Source organism: Cynocephalus volans, chromosome X, assembly GCF_027409185.1.
Source record: "Cynocephalus volans isolate mCynVol1 chromosome X, mCynVol1.pri, whole genome shotgun sequence".
Taxonomy (NCBI): domain Eukaryota; kingdom Metazoa; phylum Chordata; class Mammalia; order Dermoptera; family Cynocephalidae; genus Cynocephalus; species Cynocephalus volans.
In genome coordinates this window covers 150899995-150925139 of record NC_084478.1, presented here as the reverse complement: position 1 = coordinate 150925139, position 25145 = coordinate 150899995, and the positions used below count along the sequence as shown (strand labels likewise).

The 25145-nt window shown below is 38.1% G+C and overlaps 1 protein-coding gene across 1 annotated transcript in view; it reads right to left on the bottom strand.

The window, feature by feature from the left end:
* Nucleotides 1–25145, bottom strand: part of SLC9A6 (solute carrier family 9 member A6) — a 59390-nt gene that overhangs the window by 19441 nt on the left and 14804 nt on the right. The window contains exons 6-13 of the mRNA XM_063083213.1: nt 21863–21968; nt 16509–16650; nt 14614–14719; nt 14234–14322; nt 11417–11530; nt 6973–7084; nt 5799–5952; nt 113–143 (exon numbers count right to left, since the gene is read on the bottom strand). Coding sequence (XP_062939283.1) covers nt 113–143; nt 5799–5952; nt 6973–7084; nt 11417–11530; nt 14234–14322; nt 14614–14719; nt 16509–16650; nt 21863–21968 — 854 coding nt within the window. The remainder of the gene's footprint in view (nt 1–112; nt 144–5798; nt 5953–6972; nt 7085–11416; nt 11531–14233; nt 14323–14613; nt 14720–16508; nt 16651–21862; nt 21969–25145) is intronic.

Genomic DNA, 25145 nt, shown 5'->3' with positions numbered 1-25145 from the left:
GGCAAATAGGACAGGATCTAAATAGTGGTGTAAAGTTTACAGTAGATTGTTTTCTTTCCAAATGACTACATATTTGACAGAAATGCCAGGGACAACACAAATGCATATTTACCAAATGTTCTTGGTCTGAATCAACACCAACCCTAAAGGAGAAACACAAAGAGCAAATGAGATTTCGAAGCCAAAAAAAGGTCTATTCACATATGCACATTGTCAGGCAACTACTTTTCTCAACACAGAAGCTATGGCATGGTTCATGTTTTCTTGCTTCTCTACATTGTTGGCTCCTGCCACTTTCCTTAGCAACAGCTTGAATTCTAAGACAAGTAGGTTGTCTTAATATTCTCTTCCTGCAATCCCACTTACCAGTTTCAGAAAAATAGCATTGTCTTCTCTGAGTATAAGTGCTCTCTGAGCAGGGTCAGGGACAGCAACACTGCCCCAGTTGCTGAATAAGAACTACTAGGTAGTTCCCAAAATAAGCTGGCACGATACAATTCCGGGAGGGAGTTGCATGTGTTTGGACCTTGCAGCTCTCATGGCAACCTTCTGTTGTGATGACTGAAGAGAGGGTCCGATTACAGTTTTTCATAGGCTAATGGACAGACATTAGCCTTGGTTCTTCATAATTCTTTTTCATCTGCTTAAAATTCCTGCTTTCCATATCCTAGGTAACAGCTTCATTAAGAAGTTCTCTTTGACTCCTCTCTACCTGCTAAAGACGAGCACTCACCCACTCTGTTCACTCTTCCTCTACACTGTCTCTCAGCTCTTCTCTCCTTTCCATCCCAACTGCTCAAATGCAGGCCCTCATTCAGATTCACCAGGTCTGCTGTGGAACGTTTTCCAGCTACCCAGGTGTCCCCTAGAGCTAGCTGTATAAGGCGTGGGACTCACTGGGTTACTCCCTCGACAAAAGACTGAGAGTGTCTTACAACCCAGAGGGTCAAGTCTAAAGTCCTTTGTGTGGCATTCAAGACTCTCTTTAAACTACCCCCCATTGCAACTTACCTTTCCACCCTCGCTTCCCATCACTCTCTTCCACAGACCCTACACTAGCCATGTCCGCCTACCCCTCTCCCCACGTCCCTGTCCTCTTCTGAGCCTTCACAACTTTGCTCATGCTGTTGCCTCTGGCTGAAAGATGCTTTCCCTCATTTTTTTTTCTACTTGTTTTTCAAGTTCTGAAGTAACCATTCTCTGACCCCTTTAAGCAGAAGCATTTTTTTCCTCTGTGCTTTTGCAGCACTTCCTAGAGTCCTTTAATTATAATATAATTAGCACAGTATAGTTATTTACCTGTCAGTCTCCCCCAAAAGACTGTGAGCTCCTTGAGGGTAAAGGCCATGTCTCAATTCATCCCTGTATCCCCAGAGTCTAGCACAGTACCTGACACATAATAGGTACTCAAATGTTTTAACTACTACAGACAACACAGGAAAAAATAGCAGTGTGAGGAGCTGTAGCAGTGGCATCCCAGAATATGAATAACACTGAAGGGAGGAAAATGATGCAAGACCACATCTGGAAGACAAGGGAATCATGGTCAAGTACTTGAAAACAGATGGCATGACTAGATTCATAATTCAAAGAACAGCTCACTTTTGCTTTGTTAAAATGGCCAGAAGCTGTTTAATATCATCTCAGTCACATTAAACTCCAGCCACATTTCTGCATCTCAAGTGACATCTAGTGGTCTTGAAATAGCACGTCTGTAAAACTCAGATGGCACATAATTGGAAGCCAATTCAATGTAATAAACATTTACAGAGCACTTATAATTTGCCAGGCCCTGTACTAGGCACAGGGCATAGACATGAATTAAACACCACCCCTGCCCTCAAGGAGCTTTCAGACCAGTGGGGGAAAGACACAGCTAGAGCATAATCTCTCAGGGCCTGCTATCGGGGAATGCTGGTTTCCAATCTGAGCTTGGCTGCTTTCTAGCTGTGTGAACTCAGTCAAGTTACCCAGCCCTATCAACTGTAACTTTATCACCTGGAAAATTGTGGCTAATATCCACCACAAAGAGTTACTGCCAGGACTCAATGAGAAAATGTGTCGAAAGGTTTTAAAAGTGTCTGAAGCATCATGAACACTAAATGGGAGGTCTTCGAACAATATTACTACAAAGCAGAATGATATAAGTGCTATAATAGAGAGACCCAACGTTATACAAACTGAAGAGTGGTTCCAAGATAAAAGAACAGGGGAAAAAGTAGGAGGACTTAGCTGTGCTGCTGGGAGTGAAAGAGAATTCCAGGCAGAAGGGATAGCACGAGCAAAGGTTCAGAGACAGACAAGTCTAAAGCATATGTGTTAAGTGACAGGGAGCCAAATGTGACTGTCACAAACTATGTGAAGGAATGCAGGAATAGCTGGCTGGTTCTAATTCAAAGAAAATCCACCGTGCACATGATAGCTAGTGATACTTTTACACTATAAATTAGATCATGTCACCCCCCTGCTTTAAAACCCTCTAAGATTTCCAAATGTATTTTAAAATTCAAACTCCTTACCATGTGCTATAAGACCCCACAGCACGAATCCACAAACTACGCCCACAGGCCCCATCTGGTACCCCTCCTGTTTTTATAAATAAAGTTTTGTTGGAACACAGCCACACCAACTAATTTATGTATTGCTTTTGGCTGCTTTCACACTAGAGTTGAGCAGCTGAGACAGAGATCATCTGGCCTGCAAAGTCTAAAATATTTACTATCTTGCCCTTTATAGGAAAAGTTGGCAGACCACTGTCACCATAGGATCTTGCCCACTTCATTTCCTACCTACCTTTTGACCACTATATTCCAGCTTTGTGAGCCTTTTTTCTGTTCATTAAACAGGCCAAGTTTGTTCCTGCCACAGGGCCTTTGCACTTGCTTATTCCTCTGCCTGGACTGCTATTCTTCCCAATCATTGTTTAAATGGCAATATCTTGTTATTCAGGTAGACTGAGCTCAAAATTAACCTCTCAAAGAGACCTTTCCTGACCTCATATAAAATACACCCCCTTTCCTGGTCACTATCACAGTACCTTGTTTGGTTGCCATCACAGCATCTAGTATCATCTAAAATTTTCACATTCATTTATTTGTTTACTAGTTTATTGTCTATCTTCTTCCACTAATGGACAGACTTTATGAGACCAGGGACCTTTTCTATATTATTACTAACAGTACCCTTCTCTAGAGCAGGGTTTCTTAGCCTCAGCATTACTGATATTTTGGTCCAGATAATTCTTTGTTGGGGGGTAGGAAGCAGTGCAAGGAGCCTGTCTTGTGCACTGCAGGATGTTTAGAAGCATCCCTGACCTCTACCTACTAGATGCCAGTAATAGCTCCCTCTCCCAGCTGTGACAATCAAAAACGTCTCCAGACATTGCCAAATGTCCCCAGGGGGTGGGGGGAGGCGTGAAATTATCCCCAGTTGAGAACCACTGAGTTGGAGCTCTTAAAACAGTGCCTGGCACATGGCTAGTGCTCAATAAGTACTTATCAAATGAATGAATAAAAGGAACATTTGAAATGCTGTGCTGAGAGCTTTACAGACATTAGCTCACTAAATCCTTACAATAACCCTAGGAGGCAGCTATTATGACACATTACAGATGACAAAACTGAGGCTTTAAAGGATGAAAAAGCTTGCCTAATACCACAGAATCAGTAAGTGTAGGAGTAAGAACTCAAAGCCAAGTCCAATTCGGCATGAATCTTAAACTTTCAGACCTATCAGCATCCTCTACATTGTACTAGACAAATTTGGGGGAAGGAAAAATAAACTTAAAATATAGCTTGTGAGCAAAGAGGCCAAAAAGCCCCCAATGCAACAAGAAAATAACAAGAAATAATCTAAGATTGTAAAGCAATGTATATAATTAAGTGCCAAACTATGCTACAGGACAGGCAAGACGGGGCAAAACAAAGAGCTTTCAGAGCTAGTGACGTAGATTAAACTTTATGTGATTTTTTGGTTTTTCTTTTGTGGGGGGCCAATAAGATGGGTATTTGGTTTGTGTGGAGGACAGTTAGAAAAGAGAGCTGATTGTACTTAAATATAGAGACTCCATTGAAGAGTATTACTTTTCCTAAATTATCTTACATTTAATTTTGTTCTCAGTAGAATAAGGAATAGTCTTCATTTATAAGCTCTTCAGAAAAGAAAGGAACCTACTCCTTTCAAAATTTACTGCCCTCATTTCTTGATGCAACACTGTGTAGAAGGAATTAAGGCCAGAGGCTCCTCTGTCCACCATTTAATTGTTTGTATGACTTGAACAACTTAGAAGCTTTCTAAGCATCTTCACTTGTAAAATGGAGTTAATGTGATTAGAAAAATATATAAAGTGCACTTAGCACAATGCCCAGAACATAGCAGGTGCTCAATACATGTCAGGTCCTCCTTGAAGTAATGATTAGGGTTATAAGAACATTCCTTTTGTGTATTTTCTACTATACTCAGTAACAGTACAGAAATTATGAGAGGGATTTGAATAGTAAAGCAAGATTAAGACAATAACACTAACATTCAAAGTGTGAGTTAGGACTCGCTCGTCTTTAGAATGTTAAAAGAAAGGCATTAACAGAATGAAAAAATGCAGGACAGACTATATAAAATGTGAAATACTATTTTCTCTAATGAACACTATGCACTCTGGAAGCTTGGTAGCTCTTAATGTCTATGAAGTTTCAGCCAAACACAACAAATCTACAGTCTCTAGTAACACAGGCTGCTATATCCATGGAAACAAATGCAGAACTCTTGAGATACAAGGGAGCTCTCAAATTGAATACATTAACAAGTATGCATTTAAGACTAAGACCTCACAACCTTGGCCTTTAATTGTTAGGTTAGGAACAGTGCTGATCATAATGATGATAAAGAATGATAATATCTAGTATTGATTAAGGTTGGAGTAAACTGGATTGTCTCTTATGATGCAGATGGAAGAAAAATTTCTGATCCGACCTGGTGAGATGGATCAAAAGCCTTAAATACATGCATATCCTTTTGACCAAGAAATTCCACTTCTAGGACTGTATCCTAAGGAAATAATGGAAAAGTGCACAGTGGTGTATACATTTAAGAATGTTCATGTTGCTATTAATATTGATTGGATCATCACATACTGTACACAAATACTGATAGTCAACTCTGTACCCCATGAATATGTATAATCAGTTATGTTTCAATTCAAAAAATAAATTGAAATACAAAAAATATGAGGTTAACGTTAATAGTAATAGCAAAATCCTCAAATGGTAATGGTAATAGCAAAATCTAGAAATAATACAGAAGTCCAACAATAGAGATTTGATTAAATAAATCAGGATATATGCAGTCATTAAAATAATGATGTAAATATATTTACTAATGTAAATGTCCATGCTATATTACATTTAAAAATCAGTCTAGGGCTGGCCAGTTAGCTCAGTTGGTTAGAGTGTAGCCTTGCAACACCAAGGTCAAGGGTTTGGATCCCTTACCGCTCAGCTGCCAAAAAAAAAAAAAAAAAAAAAAAAAAATCAGTCTACAAGAGTACCTTTAGTGTTATCCCTTTTTGTTACAAAAATTTATAGCGCACAGCAAAAGGTCTGGACAGGTAGCCCTCAAAGAATTAACAATGGTTTTTATTTTTCTTTTGTGTATTTAAATTTTTTCTGTACAAGTTATATACACTTTAGAAGGAAAAATGAAACATTACAGATTTGCCAAAGTTTAAAATCTTCTCATGACTAAAAGAAAAATAAACTGAATGAAAATTTAATATTAAAATAAGATCCCCAGTTACTACTGACCTTATATGCAAGCACGACAGCATTGCAGTGGTGCCACCACCAAATACCCACACAGTAAAGAATACAATCAGAAGTGTGGTGCTGAACATCATTTGTCGTGCGTAAGTGGCAGTGTCTCGAATGGCCAAGGCAAAAGCCATTGCACCACGAAGGCCTACAGGGGAACAGAAGAGGTATTTCCTCAATAACTCATCACCAAAGCAAGCTTCATAAGTTCAGAAAAATAAAGCATGTTCCAAAAACTTAGAAGCATGTGAGCAAATATGTAATACATATTAACATACCTAAATAAAAGGGTTCTTCAAAAAGTTCATGGAAATATTCATATTATCTTTTAATTCTTTTTCCACAAACTTTTAGAAGTACCTTGTGTATACAAATAGAAACAGAATTAGTATATGATACTGACATGCACTTTCAAGAATTCTTTAAAATTTATTTAATTTATATACAGTAAAATTTGCTCTTTTTGGTGTATAGCTCCATTAGTTTTGACAAATGCATAGAGGTATGTGACCACCACCACAATCAAGACATTTTCATCATACCCCCAAATTCCTTTGTGCTACCCCTTTGTTGTGCAACCTCTTTGTCACCCTACCAAACACATGGCAACCACTGATCTGTTCTCCATTGCAATGATTTTATCTTTTTGAGAATGTATTATAAATGGAATCATATGGTATGTAATCTTTCAAGACTTGCTTCTTTCACTCAGCACCATGCCTCTGAGATTCATTCATGTCGTTGTGTGGATCAATAGTTTGTTCCTTTTTATTGCTGAGTACTGTGTTCCATGGCACAAATGTACCACAGTTTGATTATCCATTAACCCATTAACAGACAAGACAAGTGGGTTGTCTCCAGGTTTGGGGAATTATGAATAGAATTGTTATAAACATTTACTTACAAGTTTTTTATGTAAAAATGTATTCATCTTTATCTTCCTAACTTCGTGTGACTTATTTCTCAACCAAGGATTTGGACCCAGAATATGAAAAAATTCCCACAGTAGGGAATGGGACACTATAAAAAGAATTTTCTATTTGAGGATGCAACTTCAATGTTTAAAGGAGTCTTATATTATCAGTATAACATTTCAGTTTGAAATCAAGCTGGCATACGTGTTGTAGATGGTTTCTTGGGTGGGCAAGAGAGGAAAGCTATAACTTACCAGCAAACATCATCATATGTTGAAAATTTGATCCGATCTTACTTCTTCTACCCAAGTTAAGTAAGAGGGACAAGGGGTAAATATTGGCAGCTCTTCCCAAGAAAATAGCAATCTAGAATTATTAATAAGTTAAGGATCATTTATTTTTACTATTATTATTTAGACTATACATTCAAGATAGTGAAAGACTATCTTAGGGAGCTGGGTTTCTAACACGCAGTCTCTTAATTCCATTGTCTAACATAGTGCTGTCCAATAGAACTTTCTGCAACAATGGTGCTGGCCTAAGTAACTTTGGAAAAGAGTGGAGTCTGTAAGACTGCACAGAAGCATTATATGCTCATTGTTTCCCACGGGAGTACTGGTTAACAATTCTTTTTTTTTTTTTTTTTTTTATTTAAAAGATGACCGGTAAGGGGATCTTAACCCTTGACTTGGTGTTGTCAGCACCACACTCAGCCAGTGAGCGAACCGGCCATCCATATATGGGATCCGAACCCGGGGCCTTGGTGTTATCAGCACCGCACTCTCCCGAGTGAGCCACGGGCCGGCCCCTGGTTAACAATTCTGACACTATTATACATATATACTGGAACTGAAGTTAAGTAAATGGATGACAGGTAGTGGGAACCAGGTTTCTCACCGTTGGAGTAGGAGTTTACAGTTCAGCAAGGGGAGGAGGCCAGAATGATCCATGTGGCAATAGATTAGAGTTGGAGACATCAGTATAAACTCATGTTTAGCTTAACAGAGATACAGATGGTTACATAAATATTTACAGATGTATACATATACATGAGTTAGAAATATTTATAGATGTATATATACACATGAGTTAGTATATACATATACATTTCTTTACTCTGCAGCTAAGAGGGCCTAGAAGCAAGGACATCCACTAGAGCCAAGTACACCTAATGCCCAGATATCAGTTTTTAATACCATTCTCGGAAAAATGGTCAATTCTCAGGCTAAGGCAGAAAATATACAAGATGAGCCCAAAGCATCTTATAGTTCGAGAAAGTAAGAAAATGCTCAAAAAGAAAATCAAAACACACAATGATGGGGTATGTCAAAGGGACCCAGGAGCCCACTGAGAGAGTTCCCAATGGCCAAAGCAAGAAAATAAAAAAGTTATATTGTATTATAACTCAAAGTATAACATAAATATAAAATTCATACTGATATAAATAACTGAATAAAACAATAAATGGACAAGAATAGATAAATCTTTTGTGTAAAGAATTCCAAATAATTTTGTAGCTACTCTGTCCTTGAGAAGGTAGAACCTAACTCCCTGCTCCTTAGTCCCAGTCCCTGGGCATAGTGACTTCATTCCAAGCAGTACAACATAAAAAGGGGGGGGGGGGAATGAGTAACTTGCAATGGAGAAACCTGACAAACACTATCTCAACTAAGTGATTAAGACTAACATGAACATTATTAATAGGTGTGTACCCTTGATATGACATGATGAGAATGGCACTTTACCTTGAGGGTCTTCCTCCCAAAGAACATATAACCCCAGCGCAATCATGGGAAAAACACCAAATTCCAATTGCAGGACATTCTACAAAATACCTGGCCAGTACCCCTCAAAACTCTCGAGGGTCGTCAAAAACAAGGAACATCTAAGTAACTGTCACAGCCAAGCAGAACCTAAGGAGACATGACAACTAAATGTCATGTGGTATCTTGGATGGGGCCTTGGAACAGAACAAGGACATTAAGAAAAAAACAATGGGAATCTGAATAAAATATAAACTTTAGTTAGTAATAATGTATCAATATTGGTTCATTCATTGTGCTAAATGTACCATGCTAATATAAGATGTTAATAATAAGGGAAACTGGGTATGGAGTATATGAGAACTTTCTGTATTTTCATAACTTTTCTGTAAACCTCAAACTATTCTAAAATTGAAAATTTATTAAAAATAGTTATTCCCTAAGAAAAATAAAAGAAACCAACAATAAAACATGTGGACTAATGTGGCAGCAACTGCTAGTTCTCCCCAATATCTAGTCTTCCTTTCTTCTGTAGTAGCAGAGACTCCTCCCTCCCACCCCGATTTTTATCTGGGTACACAGCTACCCACATAAAGAATATAATTCCCAGCCTCCTCTGCAGGTAGGTGGAAGCAATGATGTTAAGTAGGAAGTGATGTGCGCATATTCTGGGTCATGCCCTTACAGGCAGTTGGCAGACACAGGGGTGAGCCACCTTGGACCACAAGAACAAGAGCCTCAAGGATAGTAGAAAGCAGGTTTCCTGGGTCCCTGATGACTTTGTGGAGCAGAACTGTCACACCAGTTCAGGCTTTTACATGAGAAAGAAATAATCATAAACTTCCATCCTGTTTAAACCCAGGTTCATGTGAGCCTTTGTCACATGAAACCAAACCTATATCCTAATTGGAATAGCTAGAAAGAGAATAACTTTCTTCTGTTAAGAGTCAATTTTCAAGGGAGGATTTTTTATTGAGGAACTTCAATTCCTAACAGATTCAGAAACCTACAGAGAATATCTGACCTTGTTTCCAGATTAAGTATAGTGGATCAAGCCACTTGACTGCTCAAACATTTCTCCAAGACTAGCAGGATATGAAGTTACTGATCTCATGGTTGTCTTTCAACTAGGGTTCTTCTCTTAGTAATAGGGCTTTATCGTTTTTTCCTGAAGTTCCTTCTCAGACTAAGACTCTACAGAATAGTATTGCTAACAGAGATCCTACTTAGTTTTAATTTTTTAAAACATTTGGCTAGTCCCTTTGGCAGAATCTTCATCCTGAAGCAGGTTTAATATTTCTTTTGAAAATCCCTTATTCAAACATTCCTCTCTCTGACCAGTCTCTCCTTCCATGTTCTGTGTTCAACTATCCCACTCTGGTCATTCTTCCACTTCCCTGGGACCTCCAGTCCAAAGATCCCTCCACTTTTTCCTGAATCAGTCCTCTCCTTTCTTCACTACCCTCCCTATCCACGTTAATAATACTCATTCCAATATCCTACACTTGCTTGCCCCTTTGTTTTCACGGCATCCACTTGACAAAACCCCAAACCTGGATGGACCCAACTATCTCTTTTCTCCATGCTTACAGATAAGAACTGAACAAAGTCATACAACAGGGCAGAGCAGTTCTATTGCTAGTACCTATTCCTCAAACTCAAATGGGTCCCTGCTTACTGCTTAGCAATCCTACTGCATTCCTTCGGTCAGCTCCCTCTCCCACTCTCTACAACTATTTCACAAATCTTCTCCACCTTCCTCAAAACTAAGACCTGTGGATGGAAGCCAGCCTCCAAGATGGTCCTCAATGATCACTTTCTCTCAGTATTGTATTCACACCCTTGTGCAGTCCCCGTCCACACTGTACCAGGGTCAGTTGTGTGACCAATAGAATATTGCAAAAGTGATGAAGGCACGTCACTTCCAAGATTAAGTTATGAAAGGCACTTCTGCTTCCATCTGGGTTCTCTCCCAGCTCATTCACTCTGGGGGAAGCCATGGTGAGCTGCCCTATGGAGAGGGCCATGTGGAGAATGGAAGCCTCCTGCTGACAGTCGTGTGAGTAAGCTTGGAGTGGATGCTTCAGCCTCAGTTAAGTCTTAAATGCAGGCCAGCCAAGAGCGCAACTGCAATCTCGTGAGAGATCCTGGAGCCTGAACCACCCAGGTAAGCTGCTCCAAGAGTCCTGCCCCTCAGAAACTGTGAGAGATAAGGAATGTTTGTTGTCCTAGCTGCTAAGTTTTAGGTTAATTTGTTATGTGATAGATAACTGATATACCCCGCAAGCCCCTATCTCCCTCTCAGCAAGTAACCTCACCCCCTACTTTACAGATAAAAATAGAAGCCATCAGGCAGGAGCTCCTTCTTACAAATGCACCTTCATCTCTACATAGCCTATCCTCTCCTGCAATGGTGGAGCTGTCACTCTTCCCAGTGGAGGCTGAGTCCTCTCCACCTGCTGTGGAGTCCATCTCCTCCTGTTTTCTCATGAGGCTTATGCTATCAACTGCTCTCTTTTGTATACTCAGCTTCTTCCAAAAGGGAGAAGAAGAGGGAGAGAAGGGAAAGAAAGCAGCTTGATTTAACCTTTCCTCCCCTTCACCTACTGCCCTCTGGCACAGACTGCTACCTAACTCCCTAGTGTCCATCCTCTCCTTCTTCCCTTTGGTAATAGAGGACAGTTTTATCTTTGGGGGTTGGCAGAATGGTAGGGCACTTTTCTGACTTTTCTGTCAACATTATTTGTGCAATAAACAAAAATGTAAATAGAATAGAATAAAATTAACAAAATAGGATAAAGAGCTGAAATCCTAATGTTTTGCTCAGAAGAAAATTATATATATTTAAATGTATTCATATCAACCACATCCCCCAAACCACATAAAAATCTCCGTTAGAAATAGTTTTCAAAATAGAACACATAATAAAGGATACAAATGCTCCAACTACAAATGTTGGGTTAAAGACATGGTTCTGGAAGGTGAACAGTGTCAGTCCCATGTAGGAGAAGATGAAATTCTCTGCTAAGAAATTGAGAAGCTCAAACAACTGAAACGAAATTTTAAAAGGTTAGTCCAGTAAATAAAGTTACATAATTTGAAAACATGAGTATTATACTAAGATAATGAAACAGACACTTCAAATACGTAAAGTTCATGTATACAACTGGCAATATATGATTCAGAGGGGAGTGAATGTAGAGATGACATTTCTAGTCCCCCAGAAAAAGCCAGAAAGGTTGTCCCTTTACCTCCCCCAATCAGCTTCCCTTCTCCAAATCCCCTTCTTCAGTCCTTCTCCTCCTCTTCCTCCAAACCCTGTCAATTATTTATGTATTTATTTTTTTGGAATATTCCTTGTGTCTAGCTTTCATCACTTCCCGCCTATAATGCTAGATAAAGGACACTAACTGGCCGCCTCTCATTTTCCACCCCACCCAACCAATGAATCTCTCTAAGAATGGCAGATCAAGATAATTCCTTCCTCACAAGCTATATGATCCAGTTCAACTTCTTTTATATTGGCACAGAGTTCTTCATGGCAACTCTCATTGATCACTGGCTTGCCGTATGACTTCACTTTCCCGTGGGTCTTACCCTTCATTTAGAAAGTAAGCATCTTAAAGACAGAGCTTACGCATTATAATCCTGTAGTCTGCGGACTCCCCTGCTGCCCACTCACCCCCACCCTGCTCACATCATGGCCTCATCAAGTGCTACTAACATGGCAGGTGTATGAACGCATTTAAGGCCCCCCATAAACCAGTGTCCCTCTGGCCATCACAGTTATCTAGCCCCGCTATTTATAGGAGCCCTCTGCCCCATGACAAAAGGACAGTGGCTCAGGAGTCAAAACATCTGGGGAGTTGAGCCCTGCCTTTCTCCCTTGTTAGCTGTGTGGCTTTGGGTAAGTTAGTTAATCTTTTTAAACCAGGGTTGTCTTCTTACCAAAAAATGGTAATAAAAATAAGTATATATTTAATTTTCTTTAAATGGTTTAAAAGACTATTATTACTACTTACTTACTTGTTTAATGATAATAGCTAGACTTTATCCAGTTTTTACTATGTACCCAATACTATACTAAAGATTTTACGTGAATTATCTTGTTTTAATCTCACAACAACGTAGTGAGTTAGGTACTATTATTATGTCTATTTTAAAGATGGCAAAACTGAAGCACAGAGCAGTTATGTAACTTGCTCCTTTCCACACAGCCAGCAAGTAGTGGAACCAGGATCTGAAACAATACAATGACTCCAGAGTTCCAGCTTTAATTCACAACACAAGGGCTGGCAAACTTTTCCTGAAAAGGGCCAGAGAGTATATATCTGAGGCTGTGCAGGCCACAACGTTTCTGTCACAACTACTTACTCTGTCAGTGTGCACAAAAGCAGCCAAAGGCTACACATCTAAAAAAAAAATGGGTGTGACTGTGTGCCAACAAAACCTTTTTCCAGCCCTTTAAAAATGTAAAAACCATTCTCAACTCACAAACTGGCAAGGGCCAGATTTGGTCTGAGGGCCAGTTTGCCAACCCCTGCTCTACACTTGCTGCCTTCTTTTCATTCCTGTCTCTATCTGTATTGCTTCCTCTAGGCCTTCCCAAATCCTCCCCATCCTTCTAGGCACACCATTTCCTCTATGATAGCGTTTCAGCTCATCAAACCATTTACCTCCCTTCTCTGATGTCATGTATGGTGTATAATCTGAAGCACACAATCTAGGATTCCTATTAGTTATTTTTTGGTTTTCGTTTTTGTTTTTAGTGGATACAAGCTTCATATCACCAACAAGACTGGAAGTTCTTACCCTGTTGTTTTTTATTCCCCATCCCACTACTTAGAAAAATGCTGAACGCCCCAGCTGATTTTTTCCTCTATAATTATTGCACTAAATTAATTTGTAAAAAGGATTTGTAACCCCAATGTATATTCTTGGGTGCAAGGGGGGGGGAAGCCTAAATCTCTTTTGAAGAGTTGGGGAAAAGCATAGGTCATAAACTAACATTTGTGGCTCCAGAAGAAAGAAGAAAAAGTACCATTGTGCCAGCTTTATTTAGCATTAATCCTTTCTGGGCTAATTTCACTATGTTCTAATCATCTGGCAAAACTTAAAGCTTCTATTTCTCACTACAACCATAATCAAGTATGCAACTGCTGCTATTGCAGACATTATATTTTGTTCATGTATTTGTCCATATCTCTCATAAGACTAGAAAATTCTATGCCTATTTCCTTTATAATTCCCTTCAGGTATGCTGCACAACTAATCATTCAATACCATATGAAGCCTGACCACTGATGTTTCTGGAAACAGAGCAGCTTTGCAGTGTCTGCATGAAGACTGAAGGAAGTTAATCTTCTCTGTATCACCCAGCAGCAGATCTAGTCAGATCAGAAGTTAATCTTATCTATATCACACAGCAGTAGTTCTACTCACACCAGAGTGAGCTTCGAAAACATTCCTCTTAAAAGCCATTAGATTAGGACGACACTAAGAGAAAAAGGAAGCTGATTGGCTAATAATTAGAGCCACAATAATAATAACCCCTAGCTATTCTGCTGACCTGTCTCCACCCAAAAAGCTGTCACCCTTCAACTTGCCAATCCCTTCTATTTCTAAAGTCAAAGGAAGAGTAGACATCATCTTGAACATATCAAAGACTATTTTTAAGGGAAAAAAAAAAAAAAAAAACTTCTGTTTTGTTGAAAGAAGGAAAAGTTTATTCACAAAACAAAGTTTCTCTTACCTGTTTAGTTCTATGTTGAGACTCAGTGGACAAATTATTGTATGTATAATGTGCTTGAGTGATGCCACAAAACAATACTGCAACCACGCCTGTAAAGATAATGAGTTCCAAGTTCACATAAAAGGATGGTTCCCAATTTTTATACTGAGGCTCTTATTTTACAGAAGTAGATTACATATGCCTGGTATTGAAATTTTATTTGTGACTTACTTTGTTGACAGGAACCACTTCCACTGGAAATCCTTTTTACATTCCTAAGTGACAGCCTAAATCCCAACCATAACAAGCATGATCCAATACTAAAAGAATCGATCCACTTGTAGAAGTGGCTCGCGGTCACTCCTTACAAGGGTTTACAATCCAAGGAGAAAGTAACCTACCCGTGAAACCCCATGCTTCAGCCAAGAGGAAGGTACTCCAAGACATCAAGAAGAACAAGCCCGTCTCCAACAACTGGAACTCCCGTAACTTGGTGAACTTTGTCACGTGAGACTGTTAAGGTTGGTAACAAGATCTCGTAATACAGACGTGTGACTAGAAAAAATTGTCCAAGCAAGGTAACCATGAAAGCAAAAGAAGGGTTTCTGGCCTCTCTAACACAATAGGCACAGAATAAGGAGGCACCAAAGTCAAGAAATTCTTTAAATGAGCTTCTTATTGGGGAGTCAGCTGCCTTCCCTTTGGTGAGGAAGTCTTACAGCTTAGCTACCCCAACTGTTTTACGGGTATCACACACCTCACAAGCAACCACACAGTAAATGACAGGTAGAAATGGAAGCAGCAGGTCAGATATACAACATGCCAACTCTGACTATTAATTTGTGACCCAAAGCAAGATAACTTCCACAATTATAGCAATTTACATTTATAAAAACACATCATTTCCATGAGATTTCACATTTATTTGATCCTCTAACACCTCTGTGATGTAGAGCATTCGTTCCATGATGAAGAAACTGAGGCACTTCATTCACTTATACTAGTCTAAAAAGTATTTGTTAGGGCCGGCCCGTGGCTCACTCGGGAGAGTGTGGTGCTGATAACACCAAGGCCATGGGTTCGGATCCCATATAGGGATGGCCAATTAGCTCACTGGGTGAGCGTGGTGCTGACAACACCAAGTCAAGGGTTAAGATCCCCTTACCGGTCATCTTTGGAAAAAAAAAAGTATTTGTTAGTTGACAGTGGAAGGGCCTGTACCAAGCTCTGACAAATTTCAGGCTAGAATCTAGAGTCACTTCAACAAGTAGTACTACAACAAAATGATTACAAGATATACTTCCTAACTTCAAGGATCCTGTAATGGGGAAGAGATACTATCTGTCCTGGTTCCTTCTTCAGAAGTCTTTTTATTGCCCCTTTATACCTCAGTTCACCTGTAAAAAGCCATAACGGAAGTCTCTTCCAGCACAAAGCTGAAGTATACCAAACGAAGAGATCCTTGAAAAAGAATAATGTGTTTTATATAAAAGTATCTTAGACGGTTTAGAGCTGGAAACTCTCTAGAGATCATCTATTCCCATTCATTTTTCCTACTGTCATCACCCTCCACTTTCCTACACTGAGATCCAAAGAGGTGAAGTGTCAAAGCTTCTATCATGTTTGTGTCTGCCACTATACCAGAAGCTCCAGGGAGGCAGAAGCCATGTTTGTCTTGTTTATCATTGATACCCAAAGCACAGCATCTGGCACATTGCAGGCAATCAAGAAATTTCATTTGAATGAACACAAGAATAACTTGTCCAATACTTCTATCAGCTAACTAGTGGCAGCACCAGGACTACAACCTAGGTCCTTTGGTCCCCTAGCACAAGGCTCTAGGCACAAAGTTTAATATGAAGAGAGCTAAGATGAACTTTTATACATCCTAACCTGGGACCATATTCTGTTCATTTGGCATCATGGTTCTACATGTCCTATTTGTCCTGTTAAACAAAGAACAAAAGTCTGCCAGGCTTACCATCAGCACAGAAGAGCCAGAGGCTCCTTGGAATATATCTACCTTCACATCAATTTAATCTACAATCTTAAGATTCACCTTCGAAGGGATACTATGTCTAATTAGGCTCTTGTGTGATAGTTTTAGGGCACCAAGCCCTACACAAAACAATGAAATTTTTAAATTTATTTATTGGCAAAGACTATTGCTTAATGTTCTCAAACCAAGTACTTGGTCATCAGGTTAATAACTGTAACACAATTCCAATCATTGAACACAGAATACAGCACTCGACTACTTCTCTAGAAAGAAAAGATAAATACAATGAAAGGATATTAAAGCTGTCACCACTCCAGTAGCAGCACCCATCGCAAAAGATCCACTGAAGATCCCAAGGAAGATCCCAATAGACTTGAACATGGCTGTGACATCAAAGGTGTGACTGTTGTCTCCAGCTGGCTGGTATGCCACTATTGAGCTACAAAAGAGAGATTGCTCTTATCTTTAGAAGCAACTTTCACTTTAAAAACATTATCTAGTACAGAGCTTGAAAGATAAAATCAGAGGGAGAAAAAAAACCCCAAAATCCTTTATATTTGAATTGCCAAAATAAAAACAAAAAGTTACCAAAAAACCCTGAAGTGTATCCAGCTACTAAGAAAACATAGCTTTTCCTTAAATGACAATTTCAGGAGGTAGAACATTTTAAAGTTCTCTATAGGAAAGTGGTACCAAACCTTTTCCTCCAGCCTCAAGACAGTGTGTAGTACTATTCTTTTGTGATCCCATTCAAGAATTACTAGTACTGAGTGCCCAAAAGCCCCAACATTCTAATGGGAACAAACTAACGAAAAATCCCACTTGTTTCCAGCAGAGGCATAAGAATATAAAGAATATTGTTCAATACTCAACCCAGTCACATTTTGTTTTTCCTATGGGAAAAAGGGTGACTGAAGGACCCATCCAACTTTTAGAATATCAGAATGGGCCAAATGCCCAATATCTATTCACTCACTGAAATGAACTGTTACAGGAAAAAGGGTTCAAAAGGCCTTCCAGAGAATTAGAATCCACTTGACAGTACTTTCTGCATACCCAGCTGGATCCTCCACCCCAAATTTCTGAAAGAAAGTCACTATGTACCAGGCCAACACAGACAATTACAGAAGACACTCTACATCTTGAACTCACAGTCCAAACTTGGTCTGAAAAAGCTTCTTTTGTAAGTCACCCCAGGAAACAGAAATGGCTGAGAAAATCGCTCTTGCCAGCAGGTCTCTGGCAACGGTGCTGACCATTACTAAATCAGTTCTCATCTCAGTTAATTGAAGTACCAATGTTATAAAAAGTCCAGACTCAAAGACATCATACAAGTCACATCAGAGAAAAGGAGGAAAAAACACATTCCTAAGAATATAATGAGTTCTTCCTGTGGTTACTGTAGTGTTTTCTCTGCTTCAAGGCTAAAAAATGTGCTTGCTATAACATGTACAAAGTTCTTTTCATATCTCCCAGGTAAAAAGCAAAACAAAATATCTAAGGCCTAACTAAAATTTCCTAATTTGTATCTATTTTATTGAAGTTTAGCACTAACATTAATTTCTGGTAATGGCATCTAGAAATTTCTGAAATTCAATCTGAATTGAAAATTCTAAACATTTGTCTTTAAATGTTCAAAGTCACAAGATCATCTTGGGACCAATAGATTTGACATTGTTTGATAAATATGAAATGGCCTTTAATAACATGCTACCTTACCTACACATAACAGGTGCCACCACCATAAATGAGATTTGACCACATTATAACATTAAAATATATTAGCTGGCTGGAGAAAAGAAAAGATATTACTACAACAACCTTCTTTCTTTCTGGTGATATTTTTCAAAATGCTGGCTGGAATAAAATGTCTATGCCATGCCTGCTGAAGTTGCTTTCCCTGGATTAGTTTAAATAAATTCAAGATTCACACTAATCATTATTTTATTCTTTAATCACTAAAATGTACAAGAACACATGGAAAACAGGGTGGTCTAAGAACAGATGAGAGGTTTGTTTTCTTCTTTTTTAAGCGAACGCTAGCCTCTGAAATGAAATCTTAACTCATCTTTTCCATACCAATCAACATTTTATCTTAAAGCAACAACATTTTAATGAATACTTTTTAAAAAATCCAGAAAGTAATGCAATGTACAGTTTAGGGAAACAAAATCACCCCATAATTCCACTACCTTGACAAACCTATCTTATTTTCCTTCTGTATTTCTTTCCCCCTCTTTTTGTTACATGCATGCTATTTCATATGTAGTTGCAATCATAGTGAATATACACGGTTTTGAATTCTGCTTCTTCAACTGAAAATGATGTATGAATTATCATAGACTTTATAACCACATTTTTTAAGATTTCAAAATATCCAAATGGATATAGCATAATTTATTCAACCATTCCCTCATTGTTTGACATTTAAAAGTTGCTTCTAATGTTTTTGCTACTATACATAATAGTGTGAAAGTACATCCTTCTGCTTTTTACATATTTTGGACTATTTCCTTCTACTATATTCCTAGAAATACAGTATTACCATACCTACAGCTTTTTACATATTGCTCAACTGCTTTCAAAAAGGTCTCTATTATATTTTTTGTAGAGAAATACAAATATCCTACAGAAATACTCTCAAGGATTCACAGAGATTAACACATAAACATGCTCACTGCAGTGCCAGTCATAATAATACAATATTAGAAAATGCTAAATATTAATCAATAGGAGATTGGAGAGGTGAATTTGTAGTGCATCTATACAATGGGATAATTAATTTTACTATCAATGTATGAGTGATGTGGTTTTACTACACCAGGTGTTTCTTCTTATAATCAAAATGCAGATCCTTCTGCCTACCTCTTGCAGGAGAACTCTTCAACTGACTGTTCCATCCCAAGCTGGCTCTAATGCCCAATGCTATATTACTTTAGGGCCACTGGCCAGTGGATCAGAGAGGCTTAGGGATGAGCCAGGAGGCTATACAGAGTGAGGGCCATCATAGCTGGGGCTGTCCAGTGCATTGAAGGCTTCTACCCGTTAGATGCCACTAGTAACCCCTCACAGCTATGGTATGAGGTAGATGAGGTAGATCTATATATACTGATATAGTATGGTAAATTTGAGTGTATATATATATATATATATATATATATATATATATATATATATATAAAAGAAGTACAGTGAGGAAACAAGCATGAGCTTGGGGTGCACATATCAGTGTTGTAAGGAGTTTACTAATCATCATTTTTTCCCAGTTGTTGAACACCATGCTCTTCCCATTGACTTAGAAATTCTACTTCTAACAAACTGTTTAACTTCACTAGTTACCAGAGGTATACATGTTAAAATAAGTGGCCATCTTTTTGAGAAGTGCTCACGATGTGTTCCTCTGGTGGAACTCTGGTGGAGCAAATGAGTTCGTGCTCCCTGCCTGTGACTTGGGGTCAGAAATGTATGGCTCCTACCCTTCAATACAAGGTGAGATTGGTCTAGAAGTCAATGGGACCGAAACCCTGTCATTCCTCTTCCAAGGCCCACTGCTATCACTAATACCGTGGTTGCTGACATGAGGTTTTTGTTTGTTTGTTTTTGTCATTTAACACTATTCCACTGTTCTTAAAGTTGCAGGAAATAGGTTACTTTTTAATGGAAAAGCGAACGAACAGGGCACATCAGTTTAAGATAGAACCAAAACAGAGATTCTTTGACTCTTAATCCATTAGGGCAATGAGGAAGGAACACTTATCAGTAAGATGATTAAATAGTAGAATAATTGTCTAGGATAGAGAACTGATGCTAAAGGTAACTTCCTGTACCTCATTTTCTTCACTTAGTAGTGCTGGTGATCTCACATGTACTACATAGTGGATGTTTCAATGATCTTTGCAGCATCATTTTTTATAACACATCAGTTACAACCCCACTATCCATTTCTTCTTCCCTTCAATTTAATATAAAACTATTATTTTGCACCTATCATCATTAAAGGTGCTTACACTCAATATCAATATTAGTTATAGCCTTTAGGTTTTATTTCTTAAATTTATATTAGCTGTAGACAGAAGCAAAATAAATTCTGGCAATAAATATGGATGGTGAGGGTAACATTTAATACATTGCAATCACAAAAAAATGATTCGACCTTTTGTATATCTTCATACACAACATTTAAGGGATTAGTATTACATCTCAGAAAGGATAATTTCCCACTTTGCAGTAAGGCTATGGAGGCAATTAGGCTATGCAAACCACAGTCAGTGACATATTACTTTTATAATTAACAAAGTGAAAATTAAGGAGAGAATTAAAAATACAGAGAAAATGTGAAGGGCTCTTACTTCTCCCTCACTGAAAGTTCTGGTATGAAGTAAAAGCAACTCTCTATAGGGTTAGATATTTGTTTAGCAAGAGTGGGTAGACAGGATTGAGTTCCTCAGAGGTTCGGACCCATTCTCCCACCTGCAAACACCTTGTAATAACATGTACAGTAATTTCTACAATTAGATTTAAAATATTGCTCATTCAATAATTGTCTTCAATAAAAGTATATTATTTAACACTTTTAAAGATTAAAGTGTTTCTGACATTATTATGTTAAATAAAAGAAACACAAACTACAATGAGATATTTCTCAGTTATCAAGTTGTCAACAATATAAAAGTTTGACAAATATTCTGTTGATGAAGGTGTGAGGAAACAGATACTCCCATAATTTAGTGGTTAAAGTGAGAAGTGGTACAGTCCCTTTGACAGGTAATTTAGCAACATCTAACAAAATTAGAAACGTATTTACCCTTTAACCCACCAATTTCACTTCTGGGAATTTAACCTGCTAATATACTTATGTATGTACAAAACTAGGTAATTTCAAGATTACTTGTTGGAGCATCATTGGGAAAGCAAGGAATTGAAAACCCTTCAAGTATCCAGCAATAGGAGACTGAGCAAATGAACCATAGTACAGTTCAGAGTACTATGTAGCTGCAAACAAAGAATCAGAAAAATCTCTCTTTTGATATGGAAAGATCTCCAGAATATACTTATGTGAGAGAACATATATCATATGCTACTTTTAAAATATAAAATGAGAGTCAAATAAGAATATTTATTCATATTTGTGATTGCATTTGAATGAAGAAACACTAGGGTATACAAGGAACTAATAAAGATGGCTATCTATAAGGGGCTAGGAGACGGGTGGATGAGGACAGGTGTAAGAACATGACTTCTCTGTGCATAATGTTTTATACGGTTTTGATTTTTGAACCATGTGAATATATTATCTATTAAAAAAATTAAAACTAACTTAAAAAACAAAATGTTCATGTTATAATGTCAAAACAGAATACAAAGTTATATAGACACTACAATCACAACTATGTTAAAAAATAACATACACAGAAAAAGAGTAAAAGGGAGTGTCCTAGAATGTTTACACAATTATGTCTTTAGGTGGTGGGAGTACGTAGTTTTTTTCTTCCTTTTTCTTCCCTGCATTTTCCAAGTTATGTATAAAGTATGTACTTCTTTAAGAGAAAAAAATGTTTCCATTCGTAATGGACTTTATTCAATAAGTGACTTTTAGTTACTAGTACCCTCACATTTAGTGTTCAGAATACAATAAGAAAACAAACACTTACGAGGACAGCACTATGGCAACAGCATCATTGAGGACACTTTCGCCAAAAAGAAGTGCATAGAGTTCAACATCAACTTGAAGCTCATGGAATATGGCAAGAACAGTCACTAGCAAGCAGAAAGAATAAGAGGAATTAGACATTAAAAATATTAACATATTCCCCTCAACACATTATTATAAGAGCTACTTAGAAATTCTAATAAACATTCTCTTACCATATTAAAGATTCAGTGATTTTATGTCAATATTTTCCTTTTTCCTAATTGCATACATGTACTATCTCCTTCCTTTCTCTTAAAAACAGTTGAAAATAACCTTGGAGGAGTGAGTTGGCCTACATTCTTCATGCAAATGGTAATAATCTTGTCTTGTACATTTCTTTTCCCTAAAGAATATATTCAGAATTTCTTACAGAACAGGTAGTCATTAATTTTTAATGAAGAAGAACATTATGAAAAGCATCTCCTGCTACAAACTTCATTTTTTCCTTGGAGCCTTATGAGTCACTTTTGTTGGACTTGTAAATTGCAAGTACATCAGTTTAGCACAGATAGTAGGAAATGAAAACATAAGTTTAGTTTTTGGTTGGGGTAAAATTTATGAGTAGAATTACAGCTGCTATATTTGACTTAATAAGAAGCCAACTATCTGAATATTAAAGCTTGAGCTTGGGGGGGCGGGAAAAAAACCTTCTTTTAGGAAAGCAATGATATGAGGATTCTTAGAAAATCAGATGAGATTGAAGTTGCACTATAACTTGAATTGCTGAGTCACATACTAGCTTGTACAGCTCACATGCTAGATAAACCCAAGCAGACATGAAAGATTAATATAGCCAGAGATGGGAAAGCCTTTTCAAATGCCAACTGTAAGAACAGGAAACTTGCATTTTAAAAGATATAGTTTCTACTGCAAAGCATTGCAGCTTGAATATACTGATACCAAAGCTCACCAAGAGAGGAAGAGAAAGACGGTGAATCAATGCTACAGAATTTGGAAAAGAGAACCTACAGTTCACTCTTCTTGCAAGCTAACAATCACAAAAGAATAGAATTGGGGCAAGTGCCTACATAGTTCAGAAAAAAATATAACTGTCCAACTTTAAATAAGCAAGAGGTATTTGCTTGAGCCGTTCAGGCAATACTCCTGCCAAAACAAAACCAGAAGGTTGAAGTAATGTAGCCAGCCTCATTGACTTAGATATCTTATAGACTTTAAAAAGCTGAAGGGCTTGCTTCTAGTGAGAGAACGTAGAAACCAGAGACCACTGGTTCCTTGCCAAAACAATCCTACCTTCATATTGATAACAGGAGCAGCTACAAACAATAAAGAGACAGCCGTGGTGGTCTTTAGGGAAGAAATTTGATTTCCAGATTTAAAAATGCTAAACTACAGAAATCTCTCTCTAAAATAGCCGTTTGACTAATCTTTTAAAATCATTTCTATATTATATAGAACACATTTTTCTCCTTCCCATAATGCCCTGTGTTATCAGAATTAACACAGAAATTCAGAGATAACCTTGGGATCCTACCTTTAAATTGTACTAGATGACAATTAAAGAAGATGATTAACTTACAAGGTCAAAAGGTAAAACAGAACAAACTTCCACCAAGGCCCTAAAACACAATAAAAGAAAACTTCTGTCTTTAGTTCAAAAACTTCAGTCCATGTTCCTACCCCAACCTTTTCACCCTGCATTTTCTCCAAATTCGTAATTTGAATGTAGCTGTTAAGCTTACCAATACTATACTAGGCAAACTAAAAACTAACGCAGTACAATTAAATTCATTCTACAATACAACTTTTCAGAAGATCTGACACTAAAAACACAGAACAAGCTGTGTTAATATCAAAACAATTTTATAACCATAAGACCAATTTTATAAAAACAATTCCTTAATGTAAATTAAAGCCCACCAATGACCTGAAATCATATCTGTATTAGCATAACACCCTTCTAACAATCATTTAAAAACTTTTTTCTTACTGTTAAATGTAGATAGCTGAATATAAACAGAAGATTTTTAGGAAATTAATTTTCTAGAAGTTTGAAAGGAGGTGTATAATTATTACCCATTTTAATTAATCTATAATCTAGTTCATCTTCTTTTATACCCAATCACTAGGGACAGAGACCAACTTGAATTTCTGAAGAAAATACCTTATACCCCTTGATGGAGTTTGGATGTGCTGTCCCCTCCAAAACTCATGTGGAAATCTGATCTTCAATGTGGAAGTGTTGGAAACTGATTGAGTCATGAGGGCGGATCCCTCATGAATGGATTAATGCTCTCCCTGGGGGAGGGGGGATTGAGTGAGTTGTCGCTCTATTAGTTCTCACGAGCGCTCATTGCTTAAAAAGACCCTGGCACCTTCTCTCTTTCTCTTGCTTCCTGTCGCCATGTGATCTGCTTGTACCCGCTGGCTGCCTGCCACTTTCTGCCATGAGTAGAAGCAGCCTGAGGACCGTGCCAGATGCAGCTGTCCCAGAATCATAAGCCAAATAAACCTCTGTTCTTTATAAATTACCCAGTTTCAGGTATTCTGTTATAGCAACACAAAACAGACTAAAACAGAAAATTGGTACCGAGCAGTGGGGTGTTGCTATACAGATACCTGAAAGTGCGGATGAAGCTTTGGAACTGGGTAATGGGCAAAGGCTGGAGGAGTTTGGAGGACTTAGAAGAAGAGAAAAAGATGAGGGAAAGTTTGGAATGTCTTAGAGACTTATGTGGTGGTGAGCAGAATGCTGATAGAAATGTGGACAGTAAAGGCCATGCAGATGATGAGGTCTCAGATAGAAATGAGGGACTTATTGGGAATTGGACAAAAGATAACCCTTGCTGCACCATAGCAAGGAACCTGGCTGCATTGTGTCCATGCCCTTGGACTTTGTGGAAATTGGAACTTAAGAGTTGTGAACCAGAGCATTTGGCTAAAGAAATTTCTAAGCAGCAAAGCAGTAAGGAAGCTGCATGGTTGCTTTTAAGAGCCTACCTTGAGTTATGGCGGCAAAATCATGATGTAAAGCCAGAATTTAAAAGGGAAGCAGAGAGTAAAGGTTTGGAAAATTTGCAGCCTGGCCATGTGGTAAAGAAGAGGAGAGCAGGCGACCAGTGCAAGGGTGAAGCAGATAAACTGGTTGCTATAGACATTATCTTGGTGGTGAGGCAGCCAGATGTTAATAGTGGAAAAAACGAAAGCCCTGCAGGCATTTGAGAAATCTGGAGGTGTGCCCCACCCATCACAGACCCTGAGGCCTAGAAGGACTGAGCTATCCT